This window comes from Archocentrus centrarchus, chromosome 24 (genome assembly GCF_007364275.1).
Source record: "Archocentrus centrarchus isolate MPI-CPG fArcCen1 chromosome 24, fArcCen1, whole genome shotgun sequence".
Lineage (NCBI taxonomy): Eukaryota > Metazoa > Chordata > Actinopteri > Cichliformes > Cichlidae > Archocentrus > Archocentrus centrarchus.
In genome coordinates this window covers 12,745,687-12,764,173 of record NC_044369.1, presented here as the reverse complement: position 1 = coordinate 12,764,173, position 18,487 = coordinate 12,745,687, and the positions used below count along the sequence as shown (strand labels likewise).

Here is an 18,487-nt window from a genome sequence, read left to right as displayed (position 1 = left end):
ATACTCAATCAATTTTCTGCCCAGAGGGCTGAACAGGCAGCACAGCTTATTTACACAGTATATCCCAGCCAAAACATGTTAAGCTAAATGCATTTACTAATATATTCTCATTATATTGATTTTTAAAAAAACTTAGATTGATAATCTCACATTGAGACTGGGTAAAGGTCTATTAAAGTATAAAAAAAAATGCTCTCACTCTCATAAGCATTTAAAGTATTTTCATGAATAATCAGCACACAGTCCAGCATCCATCCATGGTAGAAAAGAAGAGCAGGAAAACAAAGAGCTCTGATAGGATTCTTATGGTGCATGCTTGCACCTATAAATCTGTCTCACTTGTTTGTTGCGTTGCAGATTGCGGCATTGTTTCAGTTGTGCCCTTTTGTTTTAATGATGTTGAGCACGTGGGAGTGAGTGGGCAATGCAATGGCTCAGTCTTGCAGCTGACCTCTTCTGGATGTGTTTAAACATCTCTCTTTTTCCTTCTTTAGGTCTCTTTTTTTTCTCTCTTTCTTTTGTATTTTATATGGGTATATATCTTCTGCATGCCCACACACCCCCGTACTCACGCCTTGATCACAGTGAGTGCACTGGACTGTAATTTATTACTCTTATAGCATATAACACTTTGCAGCGTCTTGAGGTTGTTACTTATGAAAATTAAACCTTCCTTCTAAATGTTCCCCAGAGAGAGGAAGGAGAACTCAAAAGGACTGATTTATGTCTTTCATTCCACCTCTCTGAATTGTATCCTGGAGGCTAAAGGTCAAGGAAGTGGGCTTGCTGGTTTTAATCCTAATTCCGTTTTATGAAAATTCTCTCAGGCTGTGATCATCTATTTTGGGAAGAGTGCACTCTCCTCTACCTTGACAACTTCTATTGCTGTTTGGGTAGGAAATTTAATCTCCATATGCTTCTGCGACCCCCGGGCTCTGAAGTTTAGAAGTGTGTGTGGTAGCGGTGGGAATTACTTTCCTTCGAAAAATGTCCCTATGAGCATGGAGGGATGGAGTCAGCACCCTAGCACTGCTACCAAACTGTCTCCTAATGCTGAGCACTAAAATCTAATGCAGAGGCTTTAACACACTTGAAAATTACTTTAGTCTTTCTGACTTTGTGCTCCAATAAAGGGGACAGGATTTTCTTTGATAGCTGCTAATTACCACATATTAGAACACTTATTATTGGGTATTAAACTTAGCAAATTCTTCCTTTCTAGCATTTTAATTTTATATTTTATTACATTTTTTTCCATTCATTTCATTGTGTTTTTTTTCTCTCTGCAACAATACCAGAGTTGATTTCTTTTCTTCAGTACTCATCAATGAATTTCAACAGCTTGTTCAGGTTCACATTTTATTCTGAACTGAGAGAAGGAAAAAATACCTTGACTTTTCAAAGGGATCTTTTTTTTTTTTACTTTGTAGAATAGCTTTTTCACTGCAATGATTTATGTTTAAAATTTTCGATAAGGAATTAACAGATAAAATTCTGTTAATCTTTTGCATTCATATCCATTTTCTTAACCCCTCCCCCCTTCCCAGGGACAAAGGTGAGCACACACACCTCTGATCAATTGAGAGTCCTCAAATAGCCTAACAGGCAGGTCTTAGGCAAAATTATCATTCATTTACAGATTAGAAGAGAGCGCGAGCAAGAGAAAAAGATGTGGTTTGGTTCAAAATGCAAATTTAGATTTTTTTGTTCTGTTTTTGGTCTCCACCAACTCCCCACAGAATGGACCTTTTTTTTAGAATTTGCTTCTGTCTGTGGAATAATGAGTTTTTTGGAGCCAACATGATGATGCATTGGGATCGGTATTTAATTTTGGACTGGAAAACCAAAACAATGAGATTAGTGATACTACAAAACTGAGCTGATGTAAAATGTAAAGTTAATAAGTCTGTGTTGATTTGGCCTATTTTGCCATTCTTGTTATCTCAGTATTTGAACACATCTGAAGACGGATATTCTTTAGAGTTTACTGAAACCAAGCCATTATTGATTCTGATAGGTCTGATTGTTCATCAGTCTGCTTACTGATACTTCATCAAATTCTGTGGTTGGTGGGGAAAAGTTTTAGCATCAGGGAGAGAGTTTTATTATCACTGAGTCTGAACAGAGTGTAGAAACAGATTAGAAAAAAGGCTTGCATGTGACTCAGATGTGCAAAAGCTGCACTGCCATGACTTTGACGTCATTGTTTTGCAACTGTCAGTAAAACATGCCAGCATTGATAAAAATGAATTGATAAGTTTGGATGCATGTGATTCAGATGAGTTGAACAGCTTGGGACCAGTTCTCGATTCCCATCCTCACTCACAGCAGAAAAGAATTAAGTTCTCACTTAATGTCATGTTTTGCAATACCTTTTTATGAACTGCTGCCCATAACTTTGCATAGTGTTAGTTGAACATCTCAGTGCCACCTCCTATGCATCCTATTGCAAACAGGAACTACTATTCAGGCTGATTTAGCCTTCCCCACAGTTAGCCCTCCAATCTTCTTTGTAACCCACCTTCTCCCGAACTCCTCTTTTTCACTCTGTGTCTGACTTGATCACTGCAATATCTGTTCTAATCGATGCCTGTTCTGCTCTGTGCTGGGGCTTTGCTGCTCCTCTTGCAGCCTCTGGATTTGCAAGTATTTGAGGAGTAAGAGCAGGCAGGTCCCAGTACAGAGGTACATCCCCAAATATCAAAGGTCAGAGCTAAACAAGAGTTACTCAAAAATCAAAAATAAAATTCGAAGATTAAATTTTCACTAACACAAGATACACATTAAAACACCTGTTTTTGGGTTTGGTTTTTTTCTGTACTGATGTTTTGCACCTTTATTCTTCAACCTTGACATTTCATAGCCATACTAACCTTTTTATGTAGTGTGTGTTCAAGCTCAGACTGTAATAAGAAAAAAGGTTGTAAGACTCGTTAAAAGCTTTCCTCAAGGTGGGTGAAAGAAGTCACGCTGTGGCTGCCTTCAAGAGCCTGAGGCCATTACCGTGCAAGCACTTAACAAAAGTAACACGCTCCCACCGAGTCCTTTAAGAACCTTCCCACGTTTTTTGCCAGTGATTGACAGGTGTTGTTTATCCCTCAAACCCGTTCATGTTTAGGATCAGCATGAATTCCTTCAGCACATTTAATCAATATCATAGTAGTTAAAGGTAATGGGCTTGGAATTTTTAAATGCATCAACCAGCAGCTTTGTTTATCATAATCCTGTATGGATTTATTCATTTTATTTTCCTGCTCATTTATCGCATCACTACTTGACAACATAAACATGGTGAAAGAAATGTGGTGTAGCCTTTGTGTGTTATCCATTACTGGCAAAAAGAACTGGAGCTGCTTCCCCTGCTGTATAATTGGTTGTTGTAAATGGCCTCTTATGCTCTCTGGAGAATTGTGCTATTAGGAGGCTCTGCCTAGATGGATGCCATGTTTAACACTGTACCACAAATCACCACTGTTTTACTGTAGGAACAAAGGTTTTGCTGGAGGTTACCTCAGTATCCCCAGACATGGAAAACAAAGAAAAACAGCATCTGTCCAACCATCAAAGTGGCAGTTCGCAAATAAAAATGCAGGCACGGTGGAAAAAACTGTGAATGTGGCACCGAAATATTAAGATAATATCAACTTAATAGCACCACAATCAATGAAGAAGATAAAACCACAGTGATGATAGCTGCTAAGAGAGAAGACATCCTTTTAGTGTCTAGATACCGCAGATAAGTAAGGCCAGTAAAACACCTGTGGGTATAGATTTGATACGTTTTATCACTTCTCAATTTCGCTTTTAATTTGTAAGAGGAAGTGTGGTTCATGCTATTGTGACGCTGAATACACATGCAAATAGGCAAAGTGTGATCTTTCCTTGACAAACTCTTTCCCACCTTTAAAATAGAGAGATTATTTACTCCTTTCCCTTCAGACTGTACACATCCAATCTGAGTAAAGACTGCAACGATGCACTGTGGGATCAGAAGCTGCTGTAAGAGCTTTCATGTCAGTACTACTCCTGCCATGTCTCACTCTGTAATATTTTTTTCTTTCCCGATTGATTTCTTGATCGCAGCTAATCTGCAATCACCTACCGTGACACATGCAGAGGACAAACAGTCTCGGGGAGTTTAATTACCTCTGAGCACAAAGACGAGGACACGGCATTTCATCACAGTCTGACATCTAAATCTCCTCGAGGATTCCTGGCATCCTCTGCCATAAGTTTTCATGTCTGCTCGCTGATGTTCTTTCTCTGAGCTCATACGGATTATCATCTGGCTCCATCTGTCCCGTGAGGCTTTATGCAGTGCTTATAACAGACCTTTCACCTGTTGTTGTGGCACTTGGAGTGGAGTCACACAGAGCTGCCTGCAGCCACTGAAGCATGTTCACAGCATTTAGAAACAAGGTTAAGACCACTGAGGAATCATGTGTCAGTGACAGGCACTGAGATTAGTTTAAGTCAACTGTTTCTAAAGGGAGCTTTAAAAAAAGAAGAAGAAGAAGCTTTAATTCTAATAATCTGAGACTTCCTTTACCACATATAATAGAACTTCTGAAGAGAAAACAGTCTTTAAAATCTTTTTTTTTCTCTAAGGAATGCTTGTGCATGAGTGTGGAGGATTAGCCAGGAGCTGAACTCTTCCTACTAAGGCTCACGTTCTCTTTGGTCTATCCATAAATCTTCAGCTTTTGTAAAATAGGCTCTTAGGTTTTTCACAAAGTTACTGTAGATGAGAGGTTTGATACCACCTTCCTATAAAAACTGGCTATCTGAGGCAGAAACATTGGGAAAGAGGTACTCTGTATCTGTTCAGCAACCAAAGTTTAAAAAATGGGATTTCCCATTTTACTGAGGCCCGTGTCTTCCTGTGCACTTAACTGGCTGTATCTGTATTTAAAGAATAGTGGGATCAATCTTCTAATCCTTCAAACTGTGTTTGGCCCATGGCCATGATTTATGTAGGGATAACAAACAAACTGGGATTTATTGATGCTCTTAAGCTAATCTTTATTCAACTAAAACCTTTATTTGACTAAATAAAAGTGTGTGTCTGAAGGAATTTCAGGAAGAGATGTTTGGGTTTATTGTCATGCATTACCAGTTCACCAGATCTTTGCTGGATTTTTTCTGTTTTTAAGGGCATAACTTTCAGATACTATTCATCTGCTACAGATAGTTTTTTAAGCCTGCAGCTTCTTCTTTTGTCATCCACTTGTTCAAGTTTCTCAAAAGTTTTTTTCAAGGACACACTGTACACCATGCTAAGATATACAATGTTTGTGGCTGACAGCTCTTTGGGAATCAGCTTCTTGGTGCAAAAATTTTATTTTTTGCCTGTCAAATTGCACTAACTTGACATTTTTCATACATTCAACTAAATAAATGGGAACAAATTGTGAGTTTTTTGTGATAGGCTGCTAGTAGCAAAGTGCCTAAAGACACAGTTTATCACCTCATGATTTAGGTACCTTTTAGGAGCCGTCTTTATGCTCCAATGTGGCCGATAAATGATTTTCCATATTCCCCTATAAATGGTAAAGTACAAGGACTAGACTTTTGTCAAAAGTAAAAATTACATCAAAGTCTGGCTTCATAGAAGCAAAATATAAGAAATATAAGAAAAGAAATGAGGGGCAGCTCAAGACTTTGGCACAGTACTGTATTTGTATAAAATTTCACCTAATTTCCTCTGGGTAGCCTCCAGGGGTAGAAGGTCCAGGCTGGATATAACACTGCAAAGCTGTCACAATTTGAAATATGGAAAATTCATGTTTGAGCTATTTCATGACAGAGACAGATCTTGCAACCCAGAGGAGGTATACATCTGATAATAAATTCACTAAATATTGTTTTTATGACCTGCCAACCTAAATTGATTTTAGTCATTCTTGGAATCCACTACAGGACAAGGATGTTCCACTTCATAAAACTTCATTGCCTCTGGATAAGATAATCAGCACTGGCAACTGTATCAGTGGGCAGGTCAGATCTATCACTCCAGCTCCGGTCTCTCGGGGGCAGTTTCCTTAATTAGATATCCATACATTTATCAGTAGAAGTGACACAGGGACACTATGAGATGCCCTTTGTAAGCCATTTTTAAAGAGAGGGCCATCAGTAAAGAGCATCAACTAATTGACTAGGTGAGCAAAGAAAAAACAACCTGTGCCAGACAGAAAGCAGACAGTTGTACTTCTTTGTAATGCTGACTATTGTACACAATAGAGCCTCTTCTTTCTTTTATAGGCAGCTTTTTATAGCAATCTAATTTAATTAATTTGCTTTAAAAAAAATCATGCAGTGGGTGGGCTGATATTTAAACAAATGGAGGCAGCTTTAACGAGCTTTGGCTTTGAAAAAGTTATTTGAAGCTGTCCGAAGCCCTGATCAAAGCAGTCAGCGCAACAGTAAAATGTAAAGTTGTGACAAAGAACACAGCCATAAAATGACAATTCAAAGACCATGACACAATGCATAAGAAGTGGGTAACAACAAGAATAAATACACTTTTAATTTACATATTCATATTTGCTGAATGAATGTTCATTTTACTGTGGGGGGACACAGCAGTGTCAGTGTGAAAACAGCGGAATATAAAGAAGAGATTACACATTGTTTTCATCCCCTTCACTGAGGCTGGTTTAAACAAAGCCTTCAGTAGCTGAATGTACGCATTGTTTGTACTGATGTTTTGCATTTTCAAAGGAATGGCTCAAAAGTCTTCTAGGACTTAAGATAATAAAAAAAGGCAACTCAGAGGTCTTTGCTGTATATTAAATACTGTGCTCAAGCAAGGAGGCAATTAGCCTGGCTTAGTATAAGGACCAAACCCAGGGGGAGATAGCTGACCTTTCTTTGTTCAGTTACATAGAGTTGCTTAGGTGAATATTTTGGACATTTAAACTTGAACACCATATATGAAGTCATGTCTGTAACCGGCCATACTTGCCATCCTGCCCGCTCTTATACCTCAATTCTCCTCTGCAGTTTATTACAACCTATCAAGTTTCAGTTTTTACCCTCTTGATGCTGATGAAAGGTCTGACTTTATTTGAAACCATGAAAAAGTTGATTATCTTGAATCTAGAATCAAATTAAACTTAATGTGATTTTTTCTTTTTAACTGATCAATAGATAAAATGATTTATTTTCAAAGAGAGAACACATGTCTAAAAAAAAATAACCAAAATGTATTATGATATAAAATGCAAAGTCCTTTACATAGACGTTCATCAGTTTTAACTGAACCCGCTTAGAGACTCTTTGATAGGTGGCAAACGCTCACCGGTCACTTTATTAGGTGCATCTTGCTAGTACTGAGTTGGACACTTTTTTGCCTTTAGCTCTGCCTTAATTCTTTCTTCTGAGATTTTGTTCCATATTGGTATGATAGCATCACACAGTTGCTGCAGAGTTGTTGGCTGTACATCCATGATGAGAATCTCCTGTTCCACCCCATCCCAAAGGTGCTCTATTGGATTGAGATCTGGTGACTGTGGAGGCCATTTGAGATTATTTGATCTTTGTGACATAGCAAGTTGTCCTGCTGGAAGCAGCCATCACAAGATGGGAGCACTGTGGTCATAAACAGGTTCAGCAACATTTTTCAGGTAGGCTGTGGCATTTAAGTAATTGGTATTGAGGGTCCCAAAGTGTGCCAAGAAGATATCCCCCACACCATTACCTGTGTGAACTGTACCCTCAGTTTCCTGTTCTTAGCCGTCAACAGTGGCACCCAGTGTTGTCTTCCTGCTGCTGTAGCTCTTCTGCTCTTCTTTAAATGCTCTTCTGCACACCTTGGTTGTAACAAGTGGTTGTTTGAGTTACTGTTGTCTTCCTCTCAGCTCGAAGCAGTTCTCCTCTGGTTTTTGGTATCAACAAGGCATTTTCATCCAGAGAACTGCTGTTCAAGGGATATTTTCTCTTTTCGGACCATTTGGGTCTGCATAAAAATTTCCGTAGATCAGCAATTTCTGAACTACAAAGAGCAGCCCATCAGGCACCAAGAATAATGCCAAATTAAAAGTCACTTACATCACATTTCCTCCCCGTTCTGATGTTCGGTTTGAACTTTAGCAGGTTGTCTTGACCATGTCTACATGCCTAAAAGCACTGAGTTGCTGCCGTTGGCTGATTAGAAATTTGTATTAAGAAGCAATTAAATAGGTGTACCTAATAAAATGGCTGGTGACTATATAATGGTATAGATACCCAATGAGTCTGACATGCTGTAATAAATCTTAAATCATGCTTATATCATAAAAGCACGGTTTTGAACAAATACAAATACTAGATGGTCCAACATCTAGATGAGTAAAAGCTTCACAATAAGAAAAGCTCACGTTGACATTCAGAGGTTTAAATCTGTCACCGTGAAATTAAATTTCCATCGTTTGAATTTTCTAAAACGCTAGCACGGGAAACTAAATGGTATAATTAAGAAAACAGAACAAATATTTTCATAAGCAGTGAGATATAGCGTAGTTTGCATTTCAATTGCTTTTTGGATTAAGGCTCACTGGGCAGGCTTATCATCAAGGCATGCTTCATATTTATTCAATATTAAGATTCTAAAACAATAGCTACCAAAACCAGTGAGAGACTATTAAACTAATATACTGAGTTCATAAACATTTTGTTGTACCCTTTGGTTATATATAAGCAATAAAAAATCCATTCATCCAGTTTTTGTTTTTTTTATGCTCATCCATCAGGGTCACAGGGTGCTGGAGCCTACCCCTGCTATCTTACAGTGAGAGGCAGGGTGCACCCTGGACAGTTGGCCATGCCATAAAAGGGAGAGTGTTAATAAATCACATACTCTCACACCCAAACCTCAGTCCAAATAGCTAATTTACAATGCCCACTCACCACTGAATAAATCAAGATGTTTCCCAGAAGACAAAATCTGATGCAACTTTCCTGAACCCACATTTCTCAGCAGCGGGGGCCCGCCACAGAACTTTTCAGTGAGTTAAGGCCACAGCAAATCACCTCCTTGAAACTCACCATATTACACTGTGATGGCCTAGAACCACCCACTCTATATTTCACATTAAGAGGCACTCCAAAGGGCCTCCAGTTAACAACCTGAAAAAAAATCAGGTCATAACTTGCCTGACCAATCTCAAGATACTGAGCTTATACTGAAACTAAGGGTGGTATTAAACTCTTGACACATGCTCTTTTTTTTTTTTTTTTTTTTCCAGCAGCTCTTTCTAGCTGAATGGTTGTGTGAAGACTGGTAGCTTTACAGGCATGTGCAGGAACATCCATCACAGTTCATGTTTCCACTCTCTGAGCATGAATCTTCATTTTTATTGGTAAAAAAAAGATCAAATGGTGATCAAGTACCACTGCAATCTACTGGGATAGCTAGTGCTAATTTTTTTAAGTGATGACGTTTACCTGCCTCTGTATTAGTGCACCCATAGTTATCACTCAGTATTCTCTTGCAGGTGTCTTCTAGCAGATTTGTAGCATTTGCAAACCTTGCTTTATATCTCTGCGGGAGTAAAAGCTTTGCCTCAGACAACATCTCTCTTAGTCCCTTAGATACGAAAATTAAAAAGAAAACTCACCAGTGCGAACTAGTCTACAGGTGAATCATTTTTCTCATAATGCATTTTCAGTTATGTTTTCAATTCACTTTTTTTTTTTAGTTCGGTTTAATATACCAGAAGCAAAGGGCTGTATTGTTTTCACTGTTTAGCACTTCACATTGGCACCTTGCAAGGTTTTAACACAGTCAGCTGCAAAGCTACTAAGTAATACATTTTAAATAATGCACTGACTGAGCACAGGTTATTTGATATTCCAATTAAAGGTCTATTATTTACTTCAGGATATATACTGTACATTTCTTACCAGTGTTCTTATAAACCCACAAGACCAGATGTGCAGATGTTTTGCAAAACAGCATTCTGTAAAAGTGGAAAAAAGTGATAAAGGCAAAGGAGGGGAAAGTGCTTTGAAAATCATTTTTGCAGATAGGTTGAGTGGGATCAGTGCATCATTACATTCTGCTATTTTGTTGAAGGTCAGATTTAATCTATGTAATTATTGTCGTGCAATTTTATGCAGCTCTGCCTGAATCAAAGTGCTTCAGGGTACACCTACGCAGCGTTTTAAACGTTCCTGTTGGAAAAAAAAGATGAAACTCGCAGGGGTACACAATCTTGTGAAACATGTTTTTCCTCTTTTTTTCTGAATCTAACATCAGGGAGATTACCTTTTCCTTCTCCTGCAGCTGAAAATATCTCTCACGCAGAGATAGTGCTCACTGGGGTGGGCTGTTAAGCCTTAGCGTACACATTCGTATTCAAATGAAGGCATTTGACCATCTTCTGCAGAATATGAATCTATTAAAATGCATCCCATCTGAGCAGTTTCGGCGTCAAAGTTATCTGCTTTTAGTGTGATCCTGAGCACTATTGTATCCTTGATGATTTTGAAAATCTATGCGGCATTTGTTTTGTTTTTCTTTATTTTCTTTTTCCTCTCCAGGTGTGATGTTTTCCACTCAAATGCAGATTTAATGGTTCGAGCAAATAGATTTACATCATTTATCTCAGTGGCTTCCTGTTTTCTACAAAGCAGAAAAATTGGCGACATATGTGAATGCAGAAAATTACAATTAGACTTGTGTCCACCATGCAGTACCATATAGAAAGCATTTTGACTGGCAACACCTTCATTTTTCAGCATGACACAGTCACACTGCGAAGGTACTCAAAGCATACCTGGATCGAAAAACAGTGGAAGACTATCAGTCATGGATTGGCCTCCCCCAAGCCCAGACCTCAACGCTATTGAAGCAGTGTGGGATCATCTTGAGAGTGAATGAAACAAAAGTCAGCCAACATCTAAAGAAGAGCTCTGAATGTTCTTCAAGAAGCCTGGAGAACTATTCCTGAAGACTACCGAAAGAAATGACAAGAAAGCTGCCAAAGAGAGTTCAAAGAATAAAGGTGTCCGTATCAAATACTGACTTTCAAACTATACTGTACATCCATTTATGTTGGCACATGTCACTAGATCACTGCACTTATTTCCCATTTTCCTATAAAAATATTAAGACATATGAGGGCTGGCTCAAGAGTTTTGCACAGTACTGTATGATCCAGTTTGTAGCCATGCTTCAGGTGAGGCCCTCCTGGATGGGGTTTATATCTGCAGTAGGTGATGCTTTTGCCATCAGGGTTGTTCAGCTGTGTTTGTATATTTTCTAGTTATTTAACTTTACCTGATTTTTTTTTTCTGCCTTGCTGTCTTGTTTTCTGTTTTATTTTTACTTTGTGGACAACCAACACACGATACCAGGGGGGTCAATAAATGATTTTACTATTAAAATCACATTTCACAATAACATTAAAGAGCAGCAGAGCAAACAGCTGCTTTGGGACATGTAAAAACATATTTAGCCTTAGTTTGTGTTTCATTTGTCTACACCATTTGTATACAGGATACCTACAGGGACTTCCCTATTTTTAGATGGGGAACGTCTGCATGATCCCTGTTCTAAAGGTCAAGGGAGTGGAGAAATGGGAGAAGCATCAGTGTGCCCATGCTGTCATCAAAATTTTTGGGTGTAACTCGGTACTAGTGTGCCGCTGTATGTCTACAGTTAACAGTTGGAGCTGGGAGTCAGCTGGGACGTGTGAGTTTTAGGAATCACTTTGATTTCCTGAAACACGGGCAGATTTGGCAGGTGACAGTCAAGCAGTTCATTTCCTAGATGTTGCTTTATTTCACTCCACAAGCATAATGCATGATGTGATACTAGCTATAATAAAACCGTGAGTGATATATGAATACTGTGTGATATAGAGCAAACAGAGCATGCTATATAGCATTTATTGTCAATCTGTCTTTTCCACCCTCTCTGCATGGTGGCGTTGCCTTTTTTAGTGTAGATATAGTAGGTGAGAATTCCAATTTACCCACAAAATCTTAACAATTCTTTATATAGCACTGATTTTTCTTCATAACATGATGTCTCTTGGATTTCACAAGTAAAAAAAGAAAATATTGATTCAGTGATAACAAGCATTAGTTGGCTGGATAATAATTGGTACTATGTTGGAGAAGGGATAACGAGTACAATGCTGTGTAAATGCCTATCTTCAAACCCACTGAATGCAATGGATGACCACCCTGTGGGTGTAACAATTGGCAACTGGTCAGCAGATCACAGCAAGTCAGTGCAGAGTAGATCACGCACGATCTGGAGTATATGGGTGAACAACTGTGTATATGTGTGAGGGCAATTATGTGTGAGCACTTGTAGAACATGTAGGCGTTTTTTTTTTTTTTGTTTTGTTTTTGTTTGTTTTTTTGGGGGGGTATATGACAGTGTATTCATGTGCTTATGTGTCTAAATTTGAACATGAGCATACATGTGTGTTTGCATGTGCTGTAATAACATTGTTCCATTGCACAATGAATGCCTTTGACATTCCAGTCCCACCTGTCAGTGTGAACAAAGGCCTTTCTCCCAGGCTTTGACATGTGCGAGTGTGCCGCCGGCCGGGAGAGATAGCGGGCCTGTGTAGGACGTGTGGGAGGACAGCCTGGAGAGTCCTTCCTGACCTTCTCCACAGGCTTTCTTTCAGGTTGCAAACTTAGACTGGAGCTAAGTGGAAAACACTAGTGAAGATGTAGCTATACAGAAGGAGTGCCCTCTTTCTGTTCAAACTGACACCTTCTAATATGTATCGAGCGATGTAGTAATGTAGTAATCACAATGCTTGAGATTAACATGTTACTCTGTATTTGTAACTTACCCAACAGGTTTTAATCCCAGGTTTCAGCTTAAAACAACTTCACCTCTTCATTGCACTTCAGAGATTAATATGAAAACTGGGATTCTTTCATCATATTTTCTTTATGTGACTAATTTAACTAACATTTCAGGAGCTGAAAATACATATTTTTGTTGCTGGACAGTTAAGTTTAGGCTCCAAGAACCGTACAGCAGTGATTCTTGATCATAGGCATTTCAACAGTTAAAATGTAGGCATGCTTAATTGTTTTGTACATGCAGACAGTAGTTAACGCTGGTGCCTTCCAGTAAGAAGGTCCTGGGTTCAAATCCACCTGGGCCAAGGCCTTTCTGTGTGGAGTTTGCATGCTGTCCCTGTGTTTCTGTGGCTTCTCTCCATTTATTCCTCCCACAGACATGCAGTTAGTGGGGTTAGGTTAGCTGGTGATTCTAAATTGCCCATAGGTGTGAATGTGAGTGTGAACGGTTGTCTGTCTCTCTGTGTTAGTCCTGCGACAGGCTGGTGACCTGTCCAGGGTTTACCCTGCCTGTGGCCCTATGGTAGCTGGGATAGGCTCCAACACCCTGAAAAGTGGATGGATGCCTCGCTAATGACTTAAGATGAACATAGCCACCTTATAATGCCTAAAACGAAGCTGATCAAGATTTATTTCTCCCACAAGATGATTTATAACTCCCTGTACAACTGTAAGAGATTCAGATGCATACAGCCGCTATATTTTGGAGAAAATTCAGGAAACTGAGTTTTAGTTTCACCTTGGAAAGTCATGCACTGACATTCTTGCTGCTCTTACACAAAGACACAGGATTATCATCCACAAGAAAGATTTGCTGTGAAGGCTATGAGCTTCACAGTCCTTCATACAGATCTTTATTGTGGATTAATGATGTCTGCCTGTAAAAAGCAACAAGAACCTCATGTTATAACAATCCAAAGTGAAACTTAAATATGAGCAGTTTGTGGTGACTCTGTGCATCGGAAGTTTTTAAAGACAAACCAGACTGTTTCATAAATTATTCAGATAATAACTTCTGTAGTTTTATGAAGGCCAGTTTCTCCAAAATAAATAAATAAATAAACCACTTCGACTGCTGGACAGTTTGACTAAGTGAGGAGAAGACCTTAATAACAAGAAGTTTTAATGCTGAAATGAGAATTGCATCGACATCAGTCTTGAGGGCAGTTATAATCACCCATTAACAAGCCCAACCCTCTTCCAGGGCACCATTTCACAGTCAATATAGGATACTTAAAGCATTTGCCTTAATGCCTTTATTATCTTCAACTGTTCCATTATTGTTCAGAAAAACTCTCTCTCTCTCTCTCTCTCTCTCTCTCTCTCTCTCTCTCTCTCTCTCTCTCTCTCTCATATGTTTATTTCACAAAAGAATGGGCAAAGATATACAGTCTTGACATAAATCATCCCACAGGATGCATTGTGGCACATTAGACGTGACATTTGAATGAAACGTGCCAGATTTTAATTAGAGCTCCCCTACTGTGCCGCCTAATTTTTCTAAGGACTGGTCTATTTGTGCAGCAAATTTCATGTCACTCAGACTAATGGCGTAGGAGCTGACACCTTTCAAACTGTGAAAATGTAACCTTTAAAAATAGCCCCCATTACGGCGATTTAAGAGTTCACTTTGAAAGGTGTGAGGCAGTGTGGAAATATATCACGGTTTCAAGTTTCTTCAAAATCCATTACCTGCTTTCCAGACGGTTCTGTTATATAATATATATAATATATATGATCGTTTTTGTTTCGTCTCTTGCCTGTTGCTTCTTTCCCTCTTCCACAACTTGCTGGTCAAGTTTAATATGTCAAATATCTGCAGAGCGATGACAGCGGCTGTAAAGACTGAAACCCATTACCGGAACATGTCCTGCAGCCAAGGAAGCTTCTGAAGTTCCGAAATCGGCAACACGAGCTTAACGAGAAATTCAGTCCAATGACACTGACGCCGCATTTATAATTCCTGCACAGTAGACGGGCTTTATATTTGATACATTACCTCACAATCATATAGTGTCAGTTACAAAAAAATTACAATGATGCCATGAAGATTACAGGCAGCAGCAAAAAATAACAACCCCTTCCGTCTTATCCGTCTTATGTTGCTTTATGTCCCCGTATCACACCTTTGGCTGCAACACGTTGCAGTGATCCAGTCACCTACCTCATTTGAATGTATGGCATATGGTCTGTGTTTTTTTTTTCTTTTTATGTCTATACACTCTCATAAATCATGGGTTCATTATATTTCTCTTTCCTTTTGACTAAACTGGCCTATTTTCATTATTAAAGACATTTCTTGTGATACATATTTCTGTACAGAAGACGAAGCTACAGTGCGGTCTACAGTGTAAGTGTGAGGACTATGGGAGTGTTATATAAGATGTCTACATGGGGGAATCAGTGTATTGGCTGTTTAAACAGAACCCCTCAGCCTACAGGGAGTCACTGCGCAGTGGCACAGCTCATCAATTCAATATCTCACACATATGTCTCTTTAACAGCCGCAATTCCTCAAATGCATTTAAGGTCCTTGGGAATCATTAAAGCGTTCTTCTATCCGCGAGGCTATTTACATTCTCGAGTCACGGTGGTGTCATTAACCCAGACTAATTTTGCTGAATAATTAATTTCGCGTTGTTTGTGTTTTTGCTGACTTTTTTTTATGGGAGGGGGTTCCTTTTCATGAGTTAAAATGTTCAGTGGCCTCGGCGGTGCTTTCAAAGCTTGTGTCCATGCTGGGGGTCTGGATGCCTGCCCCTCCCCTGGGATCCTTCAGTAAGGGGATGAATGTATCGCTGTGACCGGAGTGCATAGTGTTGTCCCAGGTCCCTGCACCGCAAACATGTTTATGGGAGCCAGGTGCAGCCTTCAGCTCGCCGTCGCCGGTGCGCAGTGCCATCAGTTCAATCTCATGCTTGGCCGCAGTCTCTAGCACCTGTTGCTTGTTATAAAACAAGACAAAATTGTTTATGATGGGGTGTATAGGCAGGGCTATGGCGATGACCCCACACAGAAAGCTGATGGCCGCGTTACATCGACCTAAAGTGGTCTTAGGGTAGACGTCTCCATACCCCACTGTGGTCATTGTGATCACTGCCCACCAGAAAGACTGTGGGATGCTGGTGAACAACGTGTCCGGGTGGTTCTGCTCCATAGTGTAGCCCAGAGCCGAAAAAAGGAATACTCCCACACCCATGTACATGAGGAGCAGCCCGAGCTCTTTGAGGCTGCTCTTTAGGGCAGATGTCAGAGTCTGGAGTCCAGATGAATGGCGTGCCAGCTTGAAAATGCGCGCAATGCGCATTATGCGTAAAGCTTGCACCGCTTGCTGCACATTAGCCAGCTCCATCACTCCCGCGCCAAAGGAGGTCAGAATCAGCACCACAAAGAAGGGCATGATCGCCATGAAGTCGATTATGTTCATGAAAGCTAGCACAAATTTTATTTTATTTGGGGAAGAGATCAGACGTAAAATGTATTCAATAGTAAACCAGCCAATGCACACGGTTTCGATGACCTCCAGGACTGGATGCTCCGTGAGGTTACCCTCCGAGTCCTCCACCTGCAGGTCGGGGATGGTCCCGACGCACATTACCACGGATGAGATGAGGATGAAGATGAAAGAAACTATAGCGATTATGTGAGCAGGCAACGATGATTCTGGCTTCTCCATCAACCTCCAGAGGCATATCTGGAAGCGCTGCCAGCCTCCTGCAGATGGATCGCCTTCTCTGTCGACCAGGATAGTTCTCACTTTCTCGGCAATCTCTGCAAGTTCATCTTCTACCTCTTTCAGGTGGCTTTTACAGCATTCATCTAGAAAATCCGATCCAATTTTCCAGAACTCCATCTCCTTCATAAAGCAAATTGGACAGATGCCTCGTTTCATGTGTATCTCCCCATAATAATACAGCTCAATTATGCACTTAAAAGCTTCGGGGTCTCTGTCAAAATAAAATTCTCCTGTGTCAGGGTCGTAATCGTCACATATTAATGAAATTTCTTCAGAAGATTTAAGTGAACTGTCCACCAGCTCTGCCAGTCGAGTCTCCGGGTAGCGAGTTAACACGTCTCCATACAACACCTGTTTCACCCCGCCGATATTCACCACAATCTCCGTCTCTTCACTGGCCTCAGAGCCGTTGCAGTCTGCATACCGCGTCCTCTGGAAACCCCACATTATGTTGACAAGTCAGCCAGAAAACAGCCAAACCAGTCGAGGTTTAAACAGCCGTTTACTGACAAAGTAAACGCAAGTCACTTGAAGCTGTGCGTAAAACCTCCAAACCTTTTAATTTCTTTTTTTCTAATGTTTAAAAAAATGTGTATGCTCCGAACTGAATGCAGCGTGAAGTCTTCTCAGTTCCACTCAGCTGTGTTTGGCAGTGATCATTGCGCCTGTGCGCTCTGAGAAAGTTGGCAATGAAGTGCGCCTAATGTCAAGTACGCAATTACCAAACCAAACCGAGACTTCCAGGCTTAAATTTCACAATAAAACACTTACATTGGTAGCAGAGAGGTGAAAGTGTTGTAGGCTATTTTTTTAATGTATAATTTAAAGACATTTGCGTTATCCCCCAAATTGTACGAGTTATGTCAAACGTTGGCCGCTAGTTCAATATAACATAATAATAAGAGTAGCAAATGCAAAATGCCATTATGAATCATATATTCGATTAATATTACTGTATTATGCTAAAAGTTCACTCAGCTGACAACGGCTCCGAAATATAATCTGTGCCGCGCATGCTTTTATTTTTTAAAGCTCACTGGGTGTCTTCCGCTCGTGCAGTGCAGCCAGGCGCAGAAGATGATAAATTTCCGAGGCATGTGATGAATTGTGAAGTAGTGGGGTCATCGGGGATAGGTGTGCCGCTGGGTTGGGTTGGGTTGGAGAAAAGCAAGAATTGGTTAAAGTGCCACTTACTGACATCATCCCTTTTTACACTAACAGCTGATGAAGTCTTAACCTAAACGGATGCCTTATCCATCATCTATTTTGAATTCATAATCATGCAGCGCAACAGTTCGGCAAACAGAGGCTAATTAATAGGTACCTGATATGAGGAGGAATCAAGACTCTTTAAGTGACAAACGACTGCGAAAACGTTATTGGCTCGAGTGAGGTGAACTGAGTGAGCTTTGCAGTAATTTGTTTTTCTTACACTATCAGCCTGTTTATGGACATTTTCAGAGAACATTTTATTTTATGTATTTATCATCTTTTTACAGGGTGGACTTCAATTACATCTGATCAGTTCTGCAGTACCCTGCACTAACTAATTGACTGCTAGAATGGCTTTCAGCATGTCTTGTTCTTTGTCTCCACCTACTGACAGTATTTTCGAAGGGCTTTCATCCATCCATCCATTTTCTTCCGCTTATCCAGTTCGGAGTCGAAAGGCAGGGTGCACCGTCGCCAGTCTGTCACAGGGCAGACTCATAGAGACAGACAACCATTCACACCTATGACCAATTTACAATCACCATGCATACCACCGTGCCACTTTTCTGTAAACCATGATGCAATCCATTGAGAACAGGAAGCAATAAGTAAGAAAATATTGTTCAATATAATGAATCCCAGTGTTTGTGAGTTACTAAAGCAAAAATGTGTGTGGTAAAATCATGCAGTAAGTCAAACTTTGGACTAGAGTCCTGCTTGAAG

General features: G+C 40.0%; 1 protein-coding gene across 1 annotated transcript; it reads right to left on the bottom strand.

Annotated features, from left to right (window-relative positions):
* Window positions 1–14,196: 14,196 nt before the first annotated feature.
* On the bottom strand, window positions 14,197–17,105 carry LOC115774707 (potassium voltage-gated channel subfamily F member 1-like). The gene has a single exon (XM_030722092.1). The coding sequence runs from the start codon at window positions 16,997–16,999 to the stop codon at window positions 15,500–15,502; it is 1,500 nt and encodes a 499-aa protein (XP_030577952.1). The 5' UTR covers window positions 17,000–17,105; the 3' UTR covers window positions 14,197–15,499.
* Between the last annotated feature and the right edge of the window lie 1,382 nt (window positions 17,106–18,487).

Coding starts and splice junctions, on each gene's coding strand:
- LOC115774707 (XM_030722092.1), bottom strand. CDS start 16,999: ATGTGGGGTTTCCAGAGGACGCGGTATGCAGACTGCAACGGCTCTGAG.